The following is a 19,607-nucleotide window of genomic DNA, read 5'->3' on the forward strand; positions in this document are numbered from 1 at the left end:
TTTGATTGGTACATTTTTGTTAACTAGTATGGCTACACCTCAAGCTTTTGAATTATAGGATGCTGCCGTTACATGTCCTACCCAGTCTCTCTTTAATTTGTTATGTTCCGCTTCAGTTAGATGAGTTTCCTGCACAAATGCGATAACTATTTTTTCCTTCTTCAATAAATTTAGTAGCCTCTTCCTTTTAATTTGGTTATGTATTCCATTAATGTTTATAGTCATATTGTTCAACATGGCCATTTTATATCTTGTATACACCTCTTCTCGACCTTCATCCCCCTTTTCCTTATTTTCATCTCTTAGTTTTCTCTTATTACACTTAATGTACAACAACACATTTAAAACATAAAGTATCCCCGCAGTTCCCACATCCACTAATACCTTAACCCCAAAAGTTCCCCCCTCTCTGAGTTGCCCCATATCCCTTGCCGGGCAACCACGACTCCTCTTTTCATTTGGATTGCAATCTTGTTCGCAGCATCAACTGATTTTACAGTGATGGTTATTCTCCCTCTACCCAGCCCTCTCCAGAAAACACTTTTCTTTAAACACATATAACAAAGCTCTCTCTTCTTCCCCCCCCTTAATCCCTTCCTTCCCTTCTCTTTTCCCTCTTTAGTTCTTTACATATACATTGTTTTTACATCTTTATATATACTTTATTGCCGTTCTTCATTCTTGTTACATCTCTTCATCTCTTCTGTCCTGCAAACGTTCTGCGAATTCTTGCGCTTTCTCTGGATCGAAGAACAGTCTGTTTTGCTCGGGTATAAATATTTTAAGCACGGCTGGTTGTCTTAATTTGAATTTGTAACCTTTTTTCCATAAAATTGATTTCGCTGTATTAAACTCCTTCCTCCTCTTTAAAAGTTCAAAACTTATATCTGGGTAAAAATAATATTTTTTGTCCCTTGTATTCCAATGGTTTATTGTCTTCTTTATCTTCATTCCTTGACCGTTCCAGTATATTTTCTCTTGTCGTGTATCTCAAAAATTTTACTAAGGTGGATCTTGGTTTTTGATGTGCCTGTGGTTTCTGAGCTAATGCTCTGTGTGCCCTTTCTATTTCCATTTCTTCCTGCATTTCTGTCATTCCCAGGACCCTCGGGATCCATCCTTTTATAAATTCCTTCATGTCTGTGTCTTCTTCACCCTCCTTAAGGCCCACTATTTTTATGTTGTTTCGCCTACTCTAATTTTCCAACATATCAATTTTCTGAGATAACAACTCTTGTGTCTCTTTAATTTTTTTTGTCACTTTCTACCAATTTTTCTCTTTAGTCATTCACTTCCATTTCTACAGCTGTTTCCTGCTCTTCCACATTCTCTACTCTTTTCCCTATTTCTGTCATTACCGGTTCTAACCTTTGCATTTTATCTTCTGTTCTTTTCATTTTCCTTTTAATTACATTAAACTCTAATGACAACCATTCTTTTAGTGACCTCATTTGTTCTTCAAAAAAGACTATATTCTGTTCATCAGTTTTACCTTTTATTTCTCTGTGAAGATCTTGGTCTTCTTCTTCCTCTTCTTCTGTGTCTGTATCTATGTTTGTGTCTTCTCTTCTTTGTGTCTGTGTCTCTTCTGTTTTTCCTGATGAGCTGCTTGTATCTCTTTGTCGGGCCTCTTGTTGCTGGTCCTCCCTTCCTGGGTTGCTCATCTGTTGTGCTTCCTGACGTTGATCTTCTTGTCGGTCATCCTTCCGTCTATCTCCCTCGTCTGTTTCATTGCTCCCTCTTCTGCTGGCTTCCTTGTCCTCCAGCTGAGCACCCTGGTGTCGGGTGTCCCTCAGCTGTTCGCTCTGTGACAGCCCGCTCCTCTGCTGAGCCCCCCTCCTGCCAGTGTCCTCTTTCTCCTTTGATTGCGCATGCACAGTTGTGAACTTTTGTTTGGCTCCGAGAGCCACTTTTGTAGTGCACTGGCTGGTGGGTCGTGACTCCGCAAGGCAGGCACTGACCTCGAGGGTCGGGCACTCCTCGCCACCACAGTGTCCTGTTCCTTCATGCAGGTAAGGCCTTCTTCTATCTACTCCGGCAGTTTTCTACTTCTTTTTTTCCAGTTGCTCTTAATATCTCCTTCTTGGGAGCCATCTTCTTTCTCTTCTCTGTATCTTTATCTTCTATTTTATTTTTGTTATGCTTTGCTTTTTCTTAACTTTTTTTCTATTTTCCTGAAGAGGGCTGGTTTTTCCGACCGGCCACTACTCTATCACGTGACTCCTCCCAAGTCACTGAATATTTAAGGAGAAACAAAGCACAAAAGGGATCAAGGATTATGAGGAGTCAACGGGAATAAAGGTAAAGAGGTAAAGGTTCCATTATTGTCACGTAATACTACATTTAGAATGTAACATACATGAAATTCTTTCACTTTCTCTCCCGAATGGAAGACAGAGAGTTGCCATTTTTCAAGCACCCCTCACAGAAATAAGGCCCCAGGGAGGAATGATCTTTCAGCCCCTGGTATAACCACTAACCACTGAGCTATCAGAACCTCAATACAGCACTGAGATAAAGATCAACCGAGATAGGATGGCCACCCTCTTCTGCCATTTTCCACGTACTAGAAGTGAACTGGACCAAACGTATCAATACATGTCAGAGGCTGGGCATCCTGTGGAAAGTGACTGACAACCTGTTGGCCTAAAGCCGTTCCACCATCTTCAAGGCTCATCATTAGTGTGGAGGAATCTTCTGGGTGAATGAAGCTCCAGTTTACAGTCAAGAGCCTCAATGCCAGCTGGGAGAAGGTTGTTCCATCCGCCAACTAGGCAATTCACTTTCTCGACCACCGGTGTACTGCAGCTGCAGAGGGTACCATCCACTCTGGTGTCTCATCTGGCTGCTTCCCAAAAACAAAATCTGCTACCTTGGATACAAGCAACAGACCTCTGGGACTTGAAAATATATCACGTGGCTTCATTGTCACCGAGCCCACATCTTGTTCCTCCCGCTTCAATGGTTCTGTGAGAGAACCTTCATTAGGTTTATAGGAAGCAGCTCAAACAGATGGACTCACCACCAACCTTGCAAAGACTAACAGCAAAGGCTTTTCCCAGAAACAAATCTGGTGTTTCCCAACAAATCATTCAGGGTTTTCCCCAACCATAAGACCTGAATGATCAATGAAATCTGGAACCTGCGGAGAGCATTTACGCCCAGAGATCCAGATCAATACCGAGGGACCAGGTACAAACTGAAAGCCATCTCCCAGGTGAAGTGGAGTTTCTGGATGAAAATGAAAACAAGGAAGGATCTATGATAGGACCTAAATGACATATCTTGCTGCAAACCCACATCCAGTGCAGAAGGAGAGGGCAAAGCTTCATTCCCAGATGAACTCAATGCCTTCTACACCAAGTTGACCACAAAAACAAGGCAGAATGACCACTTCGCACCCTCGTGTCCCCTAATGACCGTCTCCTGTCTGTATCTGAGGATGATGTATGGGCTGCCTTCAGGAGAGTGAATCCGAGGAAAGCACCTGGTCCAGATGGAGTATTAAAACCATGTGCTGAACATTTGCCAATGTACAGGCAACCCCCGCTTTATGCAATTAACTCGTCCAATTTTTACTTGTGCAAGTTGAATTCATATTAAGCAATTAATAGAATCAATGGGAACAATTACAATGAATCCCTGTCCTTTCAGAACACCCATTAAGACCTAAAAATATGTTTTAAAACAGCTTTGAGCTGCATATAATGCCAAAACTGTTAAGGTTAATAAAAATAATTATGATATTTTTCATTTATCATAACTAAACAATTTCTTAAAAAAATATTTCCCCAAAGTTGACTGCACAGATTTGGATTTATTTTCTCATTATACAATTTCCCATAGCTAGCAATCACTTTTCTAAATTGCTGCGGACATCCAAGCTTCTTTCCTTGTTAGGATCAACATTCAGATAAAAATTCTTGGCGGCTTCAACAAGTTCAAATCCTTCTTCAGGTTCTTTTGAAGTGATTTCTTTGGCTGTATTTTCAGCTGTTTCACCCTCTATCTTCAACTTCTTGAAGTACACTTTGCTCATTGACTTGAAGAAGATCATTTTCACTTAATTCTTCTACATGCAGATCAAGCATTTCTTGCACATTCTCTGTATCCACATCGAAACCTATGTTACTTCCAATAGCAGTTATCTCTTCAATTATTTTGTCTGTGGGACTGAAGCCAAGAAAATAATTTGCACAACTGGGCAAAAGACATTTCCACACCACTCGGATATTGCTGGAAGTAACCTCTTGCCACGAAAGTTTAATGTTTTCAGTGGGCCGCTTGATATTGTATTTCTTCCAAAATTTTGGACATGAAATTCCATTTTCTCCTGATGTTGCCTGAACTGCTTGTACAAATGTCCAAGAAGATAACATGCTTTGAATGATGCAAGAGTTCCTTGGTTCATTGGTTGCAACAATGTATTCGGTGGTAGAAACGCAACTTTTACATTTTCATTCAAATCTCCCAATGTCCTTTAAAACTAAGATTATTATTTTTTCAATATTTTTCAACAGTTGGGCAAAAATACAAAATGAACCAGTCTTCAAAACGTTCTTTAGTTATCCATGCTTTTTTATTTGCCACCAAATAATTGGTAGAATTTGACTGCTCAGCCCTTTTAAAGCATGAGATTCAGAGTTCTGACCGTTAGCATAGGTTTGTTTTAAGTTCTCTTCTTCATTGCCTCCTAATAAAAGGGTAAGTCAGTCTTTCGAAGATTTATATCCTGGTTCATCTTTAGCTAAAAAAATTTTGTGGCCACTCTTTTCCATAATAGGCCTGTTTCATCAACATTAAACATTTGCCTATCATAGTAATTGCCTTCAACAATCTTTTGAAAGTTTTTTATCAGTGCTGGCAGCTTCCCCTGTATTTCTTATGTTGCATAATCCTGTTCGATGTTTAAAATGCTCAAACCACCCTAAACTTGCAGCAAGAGTTTCTGTATCCCCTTGAAATTTATTTTCTTTAAGCATCGAAAAGATGTTTAAAGCTTTGGTTTGAATGGTTTTTTTTGCTTTTGGATACTAATCTTCAATCTAAAGAACAAGTAGCTGTTCCATTTCAATCACTAATGGACTTCTGTTTGAAGTAATTTGCACTTAGAGAAACTGATGCAACTTTATCTTGTTCTTTATATTCCTGCTTAGTTAAAATTGTGTGTACCGTTGACTCATTGTAGTCCAGATGGTGTCCAATTTTCACGTGGCTGGCACCGTCTTTATGTCGTTTAATAACTTAATTTTTCTTCTAAAGTAATTGTTTTACTTTTCCTTTTAGTCAGAATCTGTCAGATTCTTTTCCACAGTTTTTTTTAATCCATATTTAATAGGGGGCACCCATTGAGTCTGACTGTAACTTGTGCTTATCTTATTTTGGACCATTCACACAATCTATTGTAATTCAAGTTTTCCAGAAAGATCTCGCAGTAACTGAACCATTACACACAAAACTGGAAATGGTTGCACTTTTCTAAATCGCAGTAACTGAATTTTGTCTTGATTGAAGTAATGTGTAGAGGAGTTGGCCTGCATTCATGAATATCTTCAACACCCCACTCTGGCAGGGCACGGTACCCACATGTTTCAAAGAGGTGTTCTGTGGTGCACACAATAATCACATCGACATGATGAATTGAATTACCAGAAACCTGAGCATTACCGATACACTTCTTGGCCAGTTTTCAGGTACAGGAGCAAGAGGGGGCAAGTCTACGCAGGCTAGCCTTTATTGGGAAATCCAGAGAGGACTCAAGGGAGGAGTTAGGGAAAGTCAGGTAGGTTCGGTCTGGCCAGTCCATACATCTATGCAAATTCCTTTCACCACATGTTCATTGTACCGGTCCCCAAGAAGAGTGTGGTAACCTACCTAAATGACTATCAACCAGTGGCATTAACAGTGGTGAAATGTTTTGAAATGCTGGTGTTGAAGCATATCAGGTCCTGTCTGAGCGGCGACATGGATCTGATCCAACCCTCTTATCGTAGCAACAGGTCTACGGTAAATACCATCTCATTGAATCTACACAAAACCCTGTAACACCTGGACAGCAAAGATGCATACATCAGGATGCTCTTTATCAACTACAGCTCAGCATTTAACACCATCATCACCTCAAAATCGATCAGCAAACTCCAAGACCTGGAACTCAACACCCCACTGCCTAATTGGATCATGGATTTCCCCACCTCCAGACCACAATCAATGAGAATTGGTAAGAAAATCTCCTCCACCATCTTCATCAGCACTGGAGCACCACAGGACTACATTCTTTGCCCCCTGCTCTACTTGCTATACACCTATGACTGTGTGGCTCGGTACGACAACAACACCATCTACAAATTCACTGATGATACCATGGTAATGGGTTTTATAAAAAGGATAGATGAATCAGCATAGAAGAGGGAGATTGAAAACTTGGCTGAATGGTGCATCACAACAACCTTGCACTCAATGTCACCAAAACTAAGGAGCTGATTGTTGACTTCAGGAAGGGAAAACCAGAGGTTTATGATCCAGTGATTATTGGAGGATCAGAGACAGAGAGGGTGAGCAAATACAAGTTCTTGGGTGTCACTATTTCAGAAGGTATTTCCTGGACCCAACACACTAATGGCATCGTGGAGAAAGCACGTCAGCGCCTCTTCCTTTTTTTAAATTTTTTTAAATTTTTCACACTATAAACCATATTGACCAAGATACATACAGACATTTTTCTTCTTAAATATATATAGTGTCATTTTCTCCCCCTTTTCCCCCCTCCCTTCCCTCCCTCCCTCACTTCCTTTCCTAATTATTTAAAGTTCAAACTATAAGATACATTAAACCCGTTAAACAATGGGTGTTTAACAAAAAACAAACAAGAAATTTTACTGAGTCAGTTCTTTTCATTATCTTCTCCTTCTGTTATTTTAGGTAGTGGAAGTCCACGGTAGGTTTTCTCTATTGTGTTTCATGTATGGCTCCCATATTTGTTCGAATATTGTAATGTTATTTCTTAAATTATATGTTATTTTTTCTAATGGAATACATTTATTCATTTCTATATACCATTGTTGTATTCTCAAGTTATCTTCTAATTTCCAGGTTGACATAATACATTTTTTTGCTACAGCTAGGGCTATCCTAACAAATCTTTTTTGTGCTCCATCCAAATCGAGTCCAAATTTTTTGTTTCTTATATTACTTAGGAGGAAGATCTCTGGGTTTTTTGGTATATTGCTTTTTGTGATTTTATTCAATATCTGGTTTAGATCTTCCCAAAATTTTTTCACTTTCTCACATGTCCAAATTGCATGAATTGTTGTTCCCGTTTCCTTTTTACAGTGAAAACATCTGTCAGATACTGTTGGGTCCCATTTATTTAACTTTTGAGGTGTGATGTATAGCCTGTGTATCCAGTTATATTGTATCATACGTAACCTCATGTTTATTGTATTTCTCATAGTTCCGGAGCATAGCTTCTCGCATGTTTCATTCTTTATCTTTATGTTTAGATCTTGTTCCCATTTTTGTTTAGTTTTACCATTTGTTTCCTCGTTCTCCTTTTCTTGCAGTTTGATGTACATGTTCGTTACAAATATTTTGATTATCATTGTGTCTGTAATCACATATTCAAAATTGCTTCCTTCTGTTAACCTCAGACTGTTTCCCAATTTGTCCTTCAAGTAGGTTTTCAGTTGGTAGTATGCAAACATTGTATCATGAGTTATATTATATTTATCCTTCATTTGTTCAAAGGATAATAATCTATTTCCTGAAAAACAATTTTCTATTCTTTTGATCCATTTTCTCTCCCATTCTCTAAAGGAAAGGTTATCTATTGTAAAAGGGATTAGCTGATTTTTGCGTCAATATTAGTTTTGGTAGTTGGTAATTTGTTTTATTCCTTTCTACATGAATCTTCTTCCAAATGTTGAGCAGATGATGCAATACCGGTGAATTCCTACGTTGTACCAATTTTTCATCCCATTTATATAGTATATGTTCAGGTATCTTCTCCCCTATTTTATCTAGTTCTAATCTGGTCCAATCTGGCTTTTCCCTTGTTTGATAAAAATCTGATGGGTATCTTAATTGTGAGGGTCTATAATAATTTTTAAAGTTTGGTAGTTGTAAACCTCCTTGTTTGTACCATTCTGTTAATTTATCTAGTGCTATCCTCGGTTTCCCCCCTTTCCATAAAAATTTCCTTATTATTTTCTTTAACTCCTTGAAGAATTTCTCTGTTAAGCGTATTGGTAATGACTGAAATAGGTATTGTATCCTTGGGAAAATGTTCATTTTAATACAGTTTATCCTTCCTATCAGTGTTAGTGGTAAATCTTTCCAATGCTCTAAGTCGTCTTGTAATTTTTTCATTAATGGATGGTAATTGGGTTTATATAGATGGCCGAGGTTTTTATTTATTTGTATACCTAGGTATCGCATTGCTTGCGTTTGCCATCTAAATGGCGATTCTTTCTGAAACTTTGAGAAATCCGCATTATTCATTGGCATTGCTTCACTTTTATTTGCGTTGATCTTGTACCCCGACACTTCTCCATATTCCTTCAATTTCCTATGTAATTCTTTTATTGATATTTCTGGTTCTGTTAAGTATATTATAACATCATCTGCAAATAGACTGATTTTATATTCCTTCTCTTTTATTTTTATCCCTTTTTTTTATTTTCTGTTCTTATCAGTTCTGCTAGTGGTTCTATAGCTAACGCGAACAGTGAGGGAGATAGTGGGCATCCCTGCCTTGTTGATCTGCTTAAGTTAAATTGTTTTGATATATATCCATTTACTGTCACTTTCGCCAATGGCCCCTTATATAATGCTTTAATCCAATTAATATATTTCTCTGCTAAGCTGAAGTTTTGTAGTACTTTGAATAAATAATTCCATTCTACTCTGTCAAAGGCCTTCTCTGCGTCTAAAGCAACCGCTACTGTTGGAGTTTTATTTCCTTCTACTGCATGAATTAAGTTAATAAATTTACAGATATTGTCTGTTGTTCGTCTTTTTTTAATAAATCCAGTTTGGTCTAGATTTACTATTTTTGGTACATAGTCAGCTAATCTGTTTGCTAATAGTTTAGTTATTATCTTATAATCTGTGTTAAGTAAAGATATTGGTCTATATGACGCTGGTGTAAGTGGATCTTTCCCTGTCTTTGGTATTACTGTAATTATTGCTGTTTTGCATGAATCTGGTAAGCCTTGTATTTTATCAATCTGGTTGATTACTTCCAGAAGGGGAGGAATTAATAAGTCTTTAAATGTTTTATAGAATTCTATTGGGAATCCATCCTCTCTTGGTGTTTTATTGTTCGGTAGTTTTTTTATTATCTCTTGTATTTCTTCTATTTCAAATGGTTTTGCATTTTTTCCCCCAGTTCATAATATTTCTGTTTTGTCTTCATTATGTTCTTCTCCACATTATATGTTTGTAGTGTTTCATATTTTATTTTTTTATCTGCCAATTCTCTTCTTTTAGTTGTATCTTCCTTTATTGCTAATTCTTTTTCTATATTTGATATTTCCCTTTCCAACTGTTCTGTTTCCCGATTGTAGTCCTTCTTCATCTTAGTTACATAACTTATTATTTGCCCTCTGATGAACGCTTTCATTGCGTCCCATAGTATAAACTTATCTTTCACTGATTCCGTATTTATTTCAAAGTACATTTTAATTTGTCATTCAATGAATTCTCTAAAGTTCTGTCTTTTAAGTAGCAAGGAGTTTAATCTCCATCTATACATTCTTGGTGGGATGTCCTGTAGCTCTATTGCCAATAACAGGGGTGAGTGGTCCGATAATAGTCTAAGTTTATATTCCGTTTTCCTAACTCTCCCTTGAATGTGGGCTAATAGTAGGAATAGGTCTATCCTTGAGTATGTTTTATGTCTGCCCGAATAATATGAATATTCCTTTTCCTTTGGGTGTTGTTTCCTCCATATATCCAAAAGTTGCATTTCTTGCATCGATTTAATTATAAATTTGGTTACTTTGTTCTTTCTGTTAGTTTTTTTTCCAGTTTTATCCATGTTTGAATCCAAATTAAGGTTAAAATCCCCTCCTATTAGTATGTTCCCTTGCGTGTCTGCTATCTTCAAAAAGATATCTTGCATAAATTTTTGATCTTCTTCATTAGGTGAATATACATTGAGTAAATTCCAAAATTCTGAATATATCTGACATTTTATCATTACATATCTCCTTGCTGGATCTATTATTTCCTCTTCTATTTTGATTGGTACATTTTTATTGATTAATATAGCTACTCCTCTGGCTTTTGAATTATATGATGCTGCTGTTACATGTCCTATCCAATCTCTCTTTAATTTATTGTGTTCCACTTCAGTTAGATGTGTTTCTTGTACGAATGCTATATCAATTTTTTCTTTTTTCAGTAAATTTAACAGTTTCTTCCTTTTGATTTGGTTATGTATTCCATTAATATTTAAAGTCATATAGTTCAACATAGCCATTTCATACTTTGTTTATCTTTCCTTTCCGTTTCCTCATCACCACCTTCCCTTCTTATCCATTTCTGTTTTCTTTTTTTGAACACATTGTAAGACAACATTTCTAAAACATAAAATATTTCCACTATTCCCATATCTAAAATTCCTTTAACCCCAATAGTCCCTCCCCTTCCTGAGTTGCCCTTTGTCCCTTGTCGGGCAACCACATCTCCCCTCTCCATTTGGATTTGCGAAATCACTCGCAAGCGTCAACTGATTTCGCAGTGTCTGTAACTCTTCCCCACCCAGCCCCCCCAGAAAAGATTTTAATCTTCATATATAACAAAGGTCACTCTCTTAATTCCCTCCTTACTTCCTTTCTTCCCTTCTTTCCCTTCCTAGTTCTTACCTATACTCTATTTTTTGTATATATACATTCACACATATACATATATATATACCTACATACACACATATACATATATATACCTACATACACACATACATAGTTTGTGTCATTTTTGTTCTTGTTACATCTCTTCATCTCTCTGTCTGTTTTGTAGTTGTTCTGCAAATTTTCGTGCTTCTTCCGGATCCGAGAATAGTCTGTTTTACTGCCCCCAATAACTATTTTAAGTACTGCTGGGTATTTTAACATAAATTTATAACCTTTTTTCCATAGGGTCGTTTTTGCTGCATTAAACTCCTTCCTCTTCTTCAGGAGTTCAAAACTTATATCTGGATAGAAAAAAAATTTTTGACCCTTGTATTCCAGTGGTTTTTTGTCTTCTCTTATTTTCTTCATTGCCTTCTCCAATATATTTTCTCTTGTTGTATATCTTAGGAATTTTACTAGAATGGATCTTGGTTTTTGTTCTGGTTGTGGTTTAGGGGCTAATGTTCTGTGTGCCCTTTCTATTTCCATTTCTTCCTGTAATTCCGGTCTTCCTAGGACCCTGGAGATCCATTCTTTTATAAATTCTTTCATATTTTTGCCTTCTTCATCTTTCTTAAGGCCCACTATCTTTATATTGTTTCTTCTATTATAATTTTCCATTATATCTATCTTCTGAGCTAACAGCTCTTGTGTCTCTTTAACTTTTTTATCAGATTCTTCTTTCTTTTTTAAGTCATCTACCTCCATTTCTATGGCTGTTTCTCGTTCTTCCACCTTGTCTACTCTTTTTCCTATATCTGACATGATCATCTCTAATCTATTCACTTTTTCTTCTGTACTTTTTAATTCTTCTTTTTATTTCATTGAATTCTTGTGACTGCCATTCTTTTACTGTTTCCATATATTCTTTAAAAAAAAATATCCATATACTTGCCCTTCCCTTCATCTTCCATTTCTCAGTGTTCTTCCTCCTCTTCTTCTGAGTCCAGGATCTGTGTCCTTTACCTCTGTCACTTCTGGTTTTCTTGTTGGGTTGTTTGTTTTATTTTGTTGGGTATTTTTGGTCTTCTTATTTTTATTAGAAGTGTCTTGATGTTGGTCTTCTTCCTCTGGGTTGGTCATCTGTTGTTTCTTTGATTTCTTATTTTTACTCTCTTCTTTCTTGCTCTCGTTATTTTCTATGTTTTCCTTTTGCTGTTGTGTTGTAGTTGTCTGTTTCAGCTGTGGAGATTGACTCCTCAGCTGGTCACCCCTCCCGTCAGTGATATTTTTGTCTTGCATGTGCGAGGAGTCACGCATGCACGGTTGCGCACTTTTGTTTGGCTCCATGAGCCATTTTTGTAGTCCCGAGTTCGGGGCCTCGACTGACCTCAGGGAGCGGGCTTCTCTCTCCACAGCGGGCCTCCTCATACAGGTAAGTCCTTCACCTTCTTCTTCCGACGTCTTTCCTTCTTCTTTTCTTCCCGTTGTTTTTGGCTTTTCTTTCTTCGCTGCCATTTTCTCCACACTTTTACTTTCACTTTGTTTTGGTTTTTATGTTTGTGCCTTTGCTTTTTCTCTATCTTTTTTTAACTTTTCTGGAGAGGGCTGGAGTTCCCCGACCGGCCACTACTCCATCACGTGACTCCTCCAGTGCCTCTTCTTCCTCAGGAGTTTGCAGAAGTTTGGTATGACAATGGGAAACCCTGGCAAATTTCTACAGATGTGTGGTGAAAAGCATTATGGTCTGGTATGGGGACACCAATACCCATGAGTGTAAAGCCATGCAAAAATAGTGGACACAGCCCAGGAAATCAAGGGTAAAGCCCTCTCCACCATTGAGAACAGCTACATGGAACGCTGCCAACAGAGAGCAACAGCAACCATCAAGGATCCACACCACCCAGCACATGCTCTGTTCTTGCTGCTACCATCAGGAAAGAGGGGCAGGTGTTATAAGACTCACACCACCAGGTTGAGGAACAGCTGCTGCCCCTCCACAACAAACTCAATCAGGGACTCGTTTAAGGACTCTTTTATACTTTATTGATTTTTTTTCTCTCTGGATTGAAGTTTGTTTACATACGTTTACGTGTACATTGTGTACAGATTTTTTTTTACACTCCTCCCAGTAAGTGTTAATTCTGTCTCACCTGCAGAAAAAAAGAATCCCATGGTTGAATGTCAAGTATGTACTCTGACAATAAATCTGAAATCTAAAATGCAATAATACGTGGCAGGGGGATCTACTTACATCAGTGCTTCTGTCAATGAAGGATCCAGGGCATCCTGTGTGGAAACCTGACAAAGTGAGCCAATGAAGCTCACTTCCTGTGAGAAACTACGAATACCTTCTCCATCCCTTCTGACAGGTTCCCAACAAGTGTAAGAACAAGAACAGAATTCAGAATTTTCATTGTTTCCCTTTCATTCCATAAGCAAAAATTAAACTTCAAGAGGAAATCAAGCAGTCTGTGGAGGCAAAGGAGTGGTCGACCATTTGTGTCATAACCCACATCTGTACTGCCTCAAATGCAAGAAAAAGGTTCAGGTGTTTGAGGCCGACCGCTGTTTGCATTGTTTACATTCTCACTGCGGCCACTGCTTCTATTTTACGCAAGAACATAGATCACTCTCTCGCTTATTGAATATACAACCATTCTGTATACCCCTCCCTCCCCAACCCCGGACTTTTGAGTGCAAAAGTTGGGACCTCTTGATTCAGCTATACCCTTAGATAACTGTGTGCAGGTCTAGTCGCCCAGCTATAGGAAGGACATTAATAAATTAGACAGGGTGCAGAGGAGAGTCACTTGGATGTTGTAGACACACAGGTTAGATAGACTGGATCTTGATTCTTGAGAGCAACCATTCTCAACCTTTATTTTGGCTATGGCCCTATTAGGACTCCGCTCAAAGTTTATGAACCTCCTTCCCTGCACAACAGTCAAGTTTAGTTGTTTTTTTCCCATACTTCTCTCCTTCTGACTGCATAAAAATATTTTTTTATGATTTCAGTCTGTGCACCCCCCCCCCCCCCCCACACTAAATGTGCCCCCATTGAGAATAGCTGCTCTGGAGCGTAGAAAGCTGAATGATGACCTTATAAGGTTTATAACATCATGAGGAACGTGGATAAAGTGAATGCAGTCTTTTTCTCAGATAGAACTAGAGGGCATAGATTTAAGGTGAAAAGGCAAAGGTTTGACAGGGACCAGAGGGGCAAGATTTTCGCTCGGTGGAATTAGTTGTGACACTAAGTTGTCACATCTTCACATTATTATTTGGTCTGTAAGGCATTTGTACATTCTCCCCATGTCTGTATGGGTTTCCTCCAGTTTCCCCGTACCCTTCAAAAACATACGAGGGTTGTAGGTTAATTGGGTGGCACGGGGTGATTGGCCAGAAGGGTCTGTAACTGTGTTGCATGTCTAAATTTAACTACAGCAGATTAACACAAAACACAAACTGTTCTTTTCCTTGCCTGATGCTGCTCAACATGCTGAGTTCCTCCAGCAGATTGTGGTCATCTTTAGCAAATGTTACTTTCAATGCCACAGTCCAGTCCTCAATATGATTAGCAACTTGGGATCTTGGTATCAATTGGTCACCCAGAGCTCAATTCCTTGAAAACAATTTGTATATCAACACTCCCCAATCTCTTTCTGTTTTTCCTCTGGATGATATTGGAGCAGTGTCCTGAAATATAGTCGTACAGTATTAACCTGCTGATACAAATTAATTTCATGTCTGTTTCTGGTCTTCTTTTCCAAAAAAAAGCAACCTGCACTAGGTTAAGGCAGATGGCATTTTCCCTATCACAGTGATCATTATTTTAATGGGTTGTTGAAATGAGCATTAGCAAGCTTGCTTCACCAATATTAGAGGCAATATCCTATGGCTTACTATAGCCCCCACCAGAGCCTTCTCTAAAACTTGCATTTAGCATGAAGATCATGAAGAAACATTGGTTCATATCTTGGCTTTAATGCATCAATCTTTTTGACAGAATAATTTTGTAGCACAGAAAGCAGCCAATGCAGTATTTGTTGTGAAAATGATACAAGGAAGGATGTACATATAGTGGAAGTAATACAACCAGATCTCACTGGATTGATTCCTGGATGCCGATTTGGAAGACCCTGAGGGATTATGCACTCTCTTGAGTTTAGAAGAATGAGAAGTGATGGCATTGAAATGTAAAAATCCTTCGAGGAGCTTGAGGTAAATGCAGAGTTGCTGTTTGCCCTGGCTGGGGTATCGGAAAATAAGCCAGCCAGTCAGCACAATTTATCAGGATGAATTCCTTCAGCCCAAAGATGGTGAATGTTTGGAATCCTCTCTCCAAGAGGGCAGAGGAGGCTCAGTTACTCAGTGTACTTGGATTTTTTTTTAAAACATTAAGGACATCAAAAATGGGGAAAATGACAGGTAAAGATCATCTTTTTGAATGGCAGAGCAGACACAAGGGACAAAAGCCTGTTCCTATTTCTATTTCTTAAATTCTTCCTGTGCCTTTCATTTCTTTATATTTCACTCGATGTGATTGAAATGACCATCTCTTCATTTGTGTCATTCTTCCTTCTCTGCTTTTTCCATTGTACCCCCAGTTGATCTATTTCACTCCTGACCAGTAATGGTGCATAAAACTCATTGCCACCACTAATTCCAGTCAGTCCCTCGGGCCACTCAAGGGAAGGTTTCGGCTGAAAACAGCAATCATTCTTTGTATCCCAATGATGCCGCTTGACCCACTGAGTTCCTCCTACACGATGTAGATTCTGGAATCTGAAGTGAAACACAGTCTCCTATGCATCTCCAACTTGCTAAAGTTTGTTTGCAACGTAGATCGGAACAGCTCTTAAGAGTTGCAAGTTTGATTCTCGCGTTACATCTCATCTATTGAAGGAAGTTGATTCGTGCTGTTCAACTCTATCCCTATCTCTGGCACTCCGACGCTCCATCCCTGCCAGACTCCTTCCCCTCGTTACCTTCATTGAGAACCAGCTGACTATCCCATTTCAAATTAAGTATATTCACCTTCAACTCTTCCCCACCCACCCCCTCTCAGCTGGCTCTGTCCTCACTTGCTAACAGTTTATAATTGATGGGATCAAAGCATTTCCTTACTTTACTCCTTCTAGTCCACTTAACTTCTGCAGCAATCAACTCTCCTCCCTCCTCTCACCCAGGAAAGCAACAACCAAAAGGAAAAACTTACATTTCTATAGGGCTTCTGTGTTCCAAGTACTTCAAGCCACAGAAATATAGACACAATTGTCACAATCGTCCCATTCGAGTTTTGTGGTTATGAGGTGAGCGATGAAAGACAGACTCTCGTACAGACGGGGCAGTATAATCGCTGAGGAAACACAGACAGTAATTGATACTCAGTAATAATCCATCAATTATGATGGTCTCCAAACATCTTTTTTGGTCGCTCGTATCGAGTGACGCTGATCCAGGCGCTTGCGTTAACTCCACCCACCCTAGCCCTTCCTCACATCAGCGTCACAGGGAGATGAATCCAGGTTCTTTTTGGGGTTGACTGGGCGCTAGGACCCGGAAGAGGCTTTTTATCCCTTCTCCATCTGCAGCTCTTGTGACTTAATTACTATCCGCAGACGGTGCAGTTCTGTCCCTTCTCCCCAGGTTGAAGGCAGCGCTCACTGTGCTGTCGAGAATGTAACAATGCATTGATACTGTGTCCGGCTGTGATTCTGACACACGATTTGCACTGTTGGACCCGAGGATTGAGCCGGGTTTATGCACCGAGCGGGTTCACGCTGGGACCCAGCACCAGCAGGCAGCCTCCATGCAGTCACTGTGAGTTTTGGCGCTGCTCGATTGGAATTCACCTCTCGCAAATAAAGAGGGAGGGGGAAAAACCGAAAAATGCGGAAAAGGGCATTCTTCCTGAGAAAAGGATGCAGCTTCGAAATACAGAGGTAAAAAACATGGACCTTGTCTGCTTTGAGATTTAGTGGAAGCCACCCAGTGTCTCGCCCATGCTGCTGGCCTTTTGAACTGTTACCGTGTGGGTTTATTAATATGTTGCACTGCGCTCTTTAAACCTGCCTGCTTTTCCTGGTCAAGACCCAGCTTTTTTTTTCTAAAGGGAGCGGGTACATTTTGCAATTTTCCCCTCATCCTGATTCTCTCTCTCTCTGTGCCCCCCCCCCCCCCCCCCCCAATTTCATGTTATAACTCCGCCGAAGGGGCTGGGAGTTAGTACTTGCATGGAGTACTTCATTCATTCATTGTGTTCGAGGTGAAATGAAGTAGCAATAAGTTGTTTTCGTCTTGCCGGAACGGCTGGCTGGGTTTTTAAAGCAGTTCCAAGTGTGTAACGAGGACCATGGATGGAGTCAAACACACATGCCCAGGGACTGGTCCGGGGTCCCGCTGGTGGCAGGCGCCCTGACCGAAAGGCTGTCTGTCAGCTGCCAAACTCTCGGTAGCAGTGGTTGATCCGCCAGCGCTGTGGTTCCTGCTGGTTGGATGGGCGACCGGGTGGGGGCAGAGAAAGTTGTTGCTCCTTCTTCAGGCCAAGAGGCGAAAGTGTGCGGGGAAGACTCGGGGAGTCGGGCAGCATCTGCGGAGAGAGGAGCCGACGCGCTACTCTTGCTCCTCTCACCTCGGACGCTACCCGACCTTCTGAAGGTTCCTCGCGCTCGGTTTTATTCCGGATCTCCCGAATGATCGCCCAACCCAGGAGGTCATTCGAAACCGGACCGCCGGGCAGCGGGGTGAAGGGAGGGAACGGCCGGTGGAAGGGTTTGGTGAGGTGGTCCATGCCGGGACAGTGGGCTCTGCTTCCCCCAATGTTAACTGAGTCGCGCAGGGGAGAGACGCAGCGCTAAACAAATTTGGGAAAACTTGACCAGACCTTTTTAAAAACATCGGAGACACTTTAGCATAAATCACTGCCCTCAAACCATGATCTTCGACGCGCCTTCCTGCGGGTTTTAGCCGCAGTGGCAACCCATTAAACAACCTCCAACGATTTGGGATCCAATTTGTGGAGGGCGGTGTGAAATCTGTCATGATAGAGTGTTAGTGATCCTCCTGATCGCTAGAAGGAGCTGGAAACTAGTTTGTGGCGTGGATTCAAGATGGATGCCTCCGCATGGTCTCGTGTACTTTAGCTCATATAGTTGTTTTAAAAGAACCCAATTTTATTTATTACAATAAAAAGAAACATCACATGGTACCAGGAGTGAGACTCAGTCAATATCATTAGAAATGGAGAGTGTAAAGACTCCTGATGCTGTAAATTGGACTGGAAATGTTGACCAGGAGCGGAGGTTGTTCAAACAAAGATTCATGCTGCACCTGCAAGCCACTAACTCAATAGCAGTCCTGATACATGGACGATTGTGCTGCTACTTTCTGTGGTGAGACCTCAAGCACTAGAGGTTTTCAATACTTTGTTTTTGCCGAGACAGAAGACCAGAACAAATTCGGCAAGGCTATCCAGATGTTTGATGAACACTGTTCAACAAGGAAAAATGAAACATTCAAGAGGTATGTGTTTCACTCATCCATGCAGCTGCAGGGAGAGAGCTTTGATCTATTTTTAGCAGACTTGAAATTAAAAGCAAGAACGTGCAATTTTGGACTGTTGCAGGATTCAATGATCTGCAAACAAATTGTGTTTGAGTTTATTGATCTTAAAATAAGAGAGGTTGCTGCATGAGGCAGAGCTTACCTTAGCTGGAGCTGTGACAATATGCCATTGCCAGTGAATGAGCTCTGCAGCACACAAAAAAAGTTTGGTGATAGTGCAAAAGTCAATGAAAACTAAGGCATAGCCACAGTGTGTGTCCTCATACACAAGCAAAAAAAAAATGAGATCTAGGAAAAAACACAAAAGTTTGAGAGAGGTTCAAGTGCAAACAACATGGCACTCAACATGCACCAAAACAATGGCCTAACTATGGAAAAATCGGTAATAAGTGAAAGGGCAGAATCACCTTGGAAAGCAATATTTTTCCAAAGGGAAACAACAAAAGTGAAAATGTACACACTATAGAAGAAACTGCCCTCAGTGGTACACTTTTCATTGGCACGGTGGTGCAGGAAGATTATAAACCAACAGACACTGAACAGCCAAGTGTTCTCCTGCCTTTTGCTTGTGCCCCTTGTTGCAGTTACACTCAAATTTCCTGAGAATTGTGTATGGATAGACTGGAGAATTGACACTGGCATAAAACAAACTGGGCTTGTTGTGTGGTGCCACAAAATGAGGAAAATACCTGGATTTCCCATCTTCTTTCATCAGACTAGCTGATGGAAATCCCAGCCCGCATCCAAACTTAGCTTTTGATGATTGAGCATGAATGTTTAGAATCAGTATTTATTATCATGAACAAGTCATGAAATTCGTTGGTTTGCGGCAGCATCGTGGTGCAAACATTCATATAAGCCACCTTACAAAAACAAATAAAAATAGTGCATGAAAAGTCGAAGTAAGGTAGTGCCTTTGGTTCATTGATCATTCAAGAATCTGATGGCAGCAGGGAAGAAGCTGTCCTTGTGCCGCTGAGTGTTCATCTTCAGGCTCCTGTACCTTTTTCCCGATTGCAACAGAGTGAAGAGGGTGTGGCCTGGGTGGTGGGGATCCTGGAGGATCTACACTGCTTCTTGTAGATGTCCTCGATAAGAGTGAAGTTTGGTGCTTGCAATGTCATAGGCTGAGTTAACAACCTTTTGGAGTTTTCACATTTAGATAATACTGTATTTAGCTTTTGAATGCCATCCATTCTGATC

The 19,607-nt window shown here is 40.0% G+C and overlaps 1 protein-coding gene across 2 annotated transcripts in view; it reads left to right on the forward strand.

Moving 5' to 3' along the window:
• The first annotated feature begins 16,499 nt into the window (after positions 1-16,499).
• Positions 16,500-19,607, forward strand: part of garnl3 (GTPase activating Rap/RanGAP domain like 3) — a 393,291-nt gene continuing 390,183 nt past the window's right edge. For both annotated transcript variants that reach the window (XM_069906232.1, XM_069906154.1), the window contains exon 1: positions 16,500-16,783. In XM_069906232.1, coding sequence (XP_069762333.1) covers positions 16,731-16,783 — 53 coding nt within the window. In that variant the 5' untranslated portion in view covers positions 16,500-16,730. The remainder of the gene's footprint in view (positions 16,784-19,607) is intronic.

Source organism: Narcine bancroftii, chromosome 1 (genome assembly GCF_036971445.1).
Source record: "Narcine bancroftii isolate sNarBan1 chromosome 1, sNarBan1.hap1, whole genome shotgun sequence".
NCBI lineage: Eukaryota > Metazoa > Chordata > Chondrichthyes > Torpediniformes > Narcinidae > Narcine > Narcine bancroftii.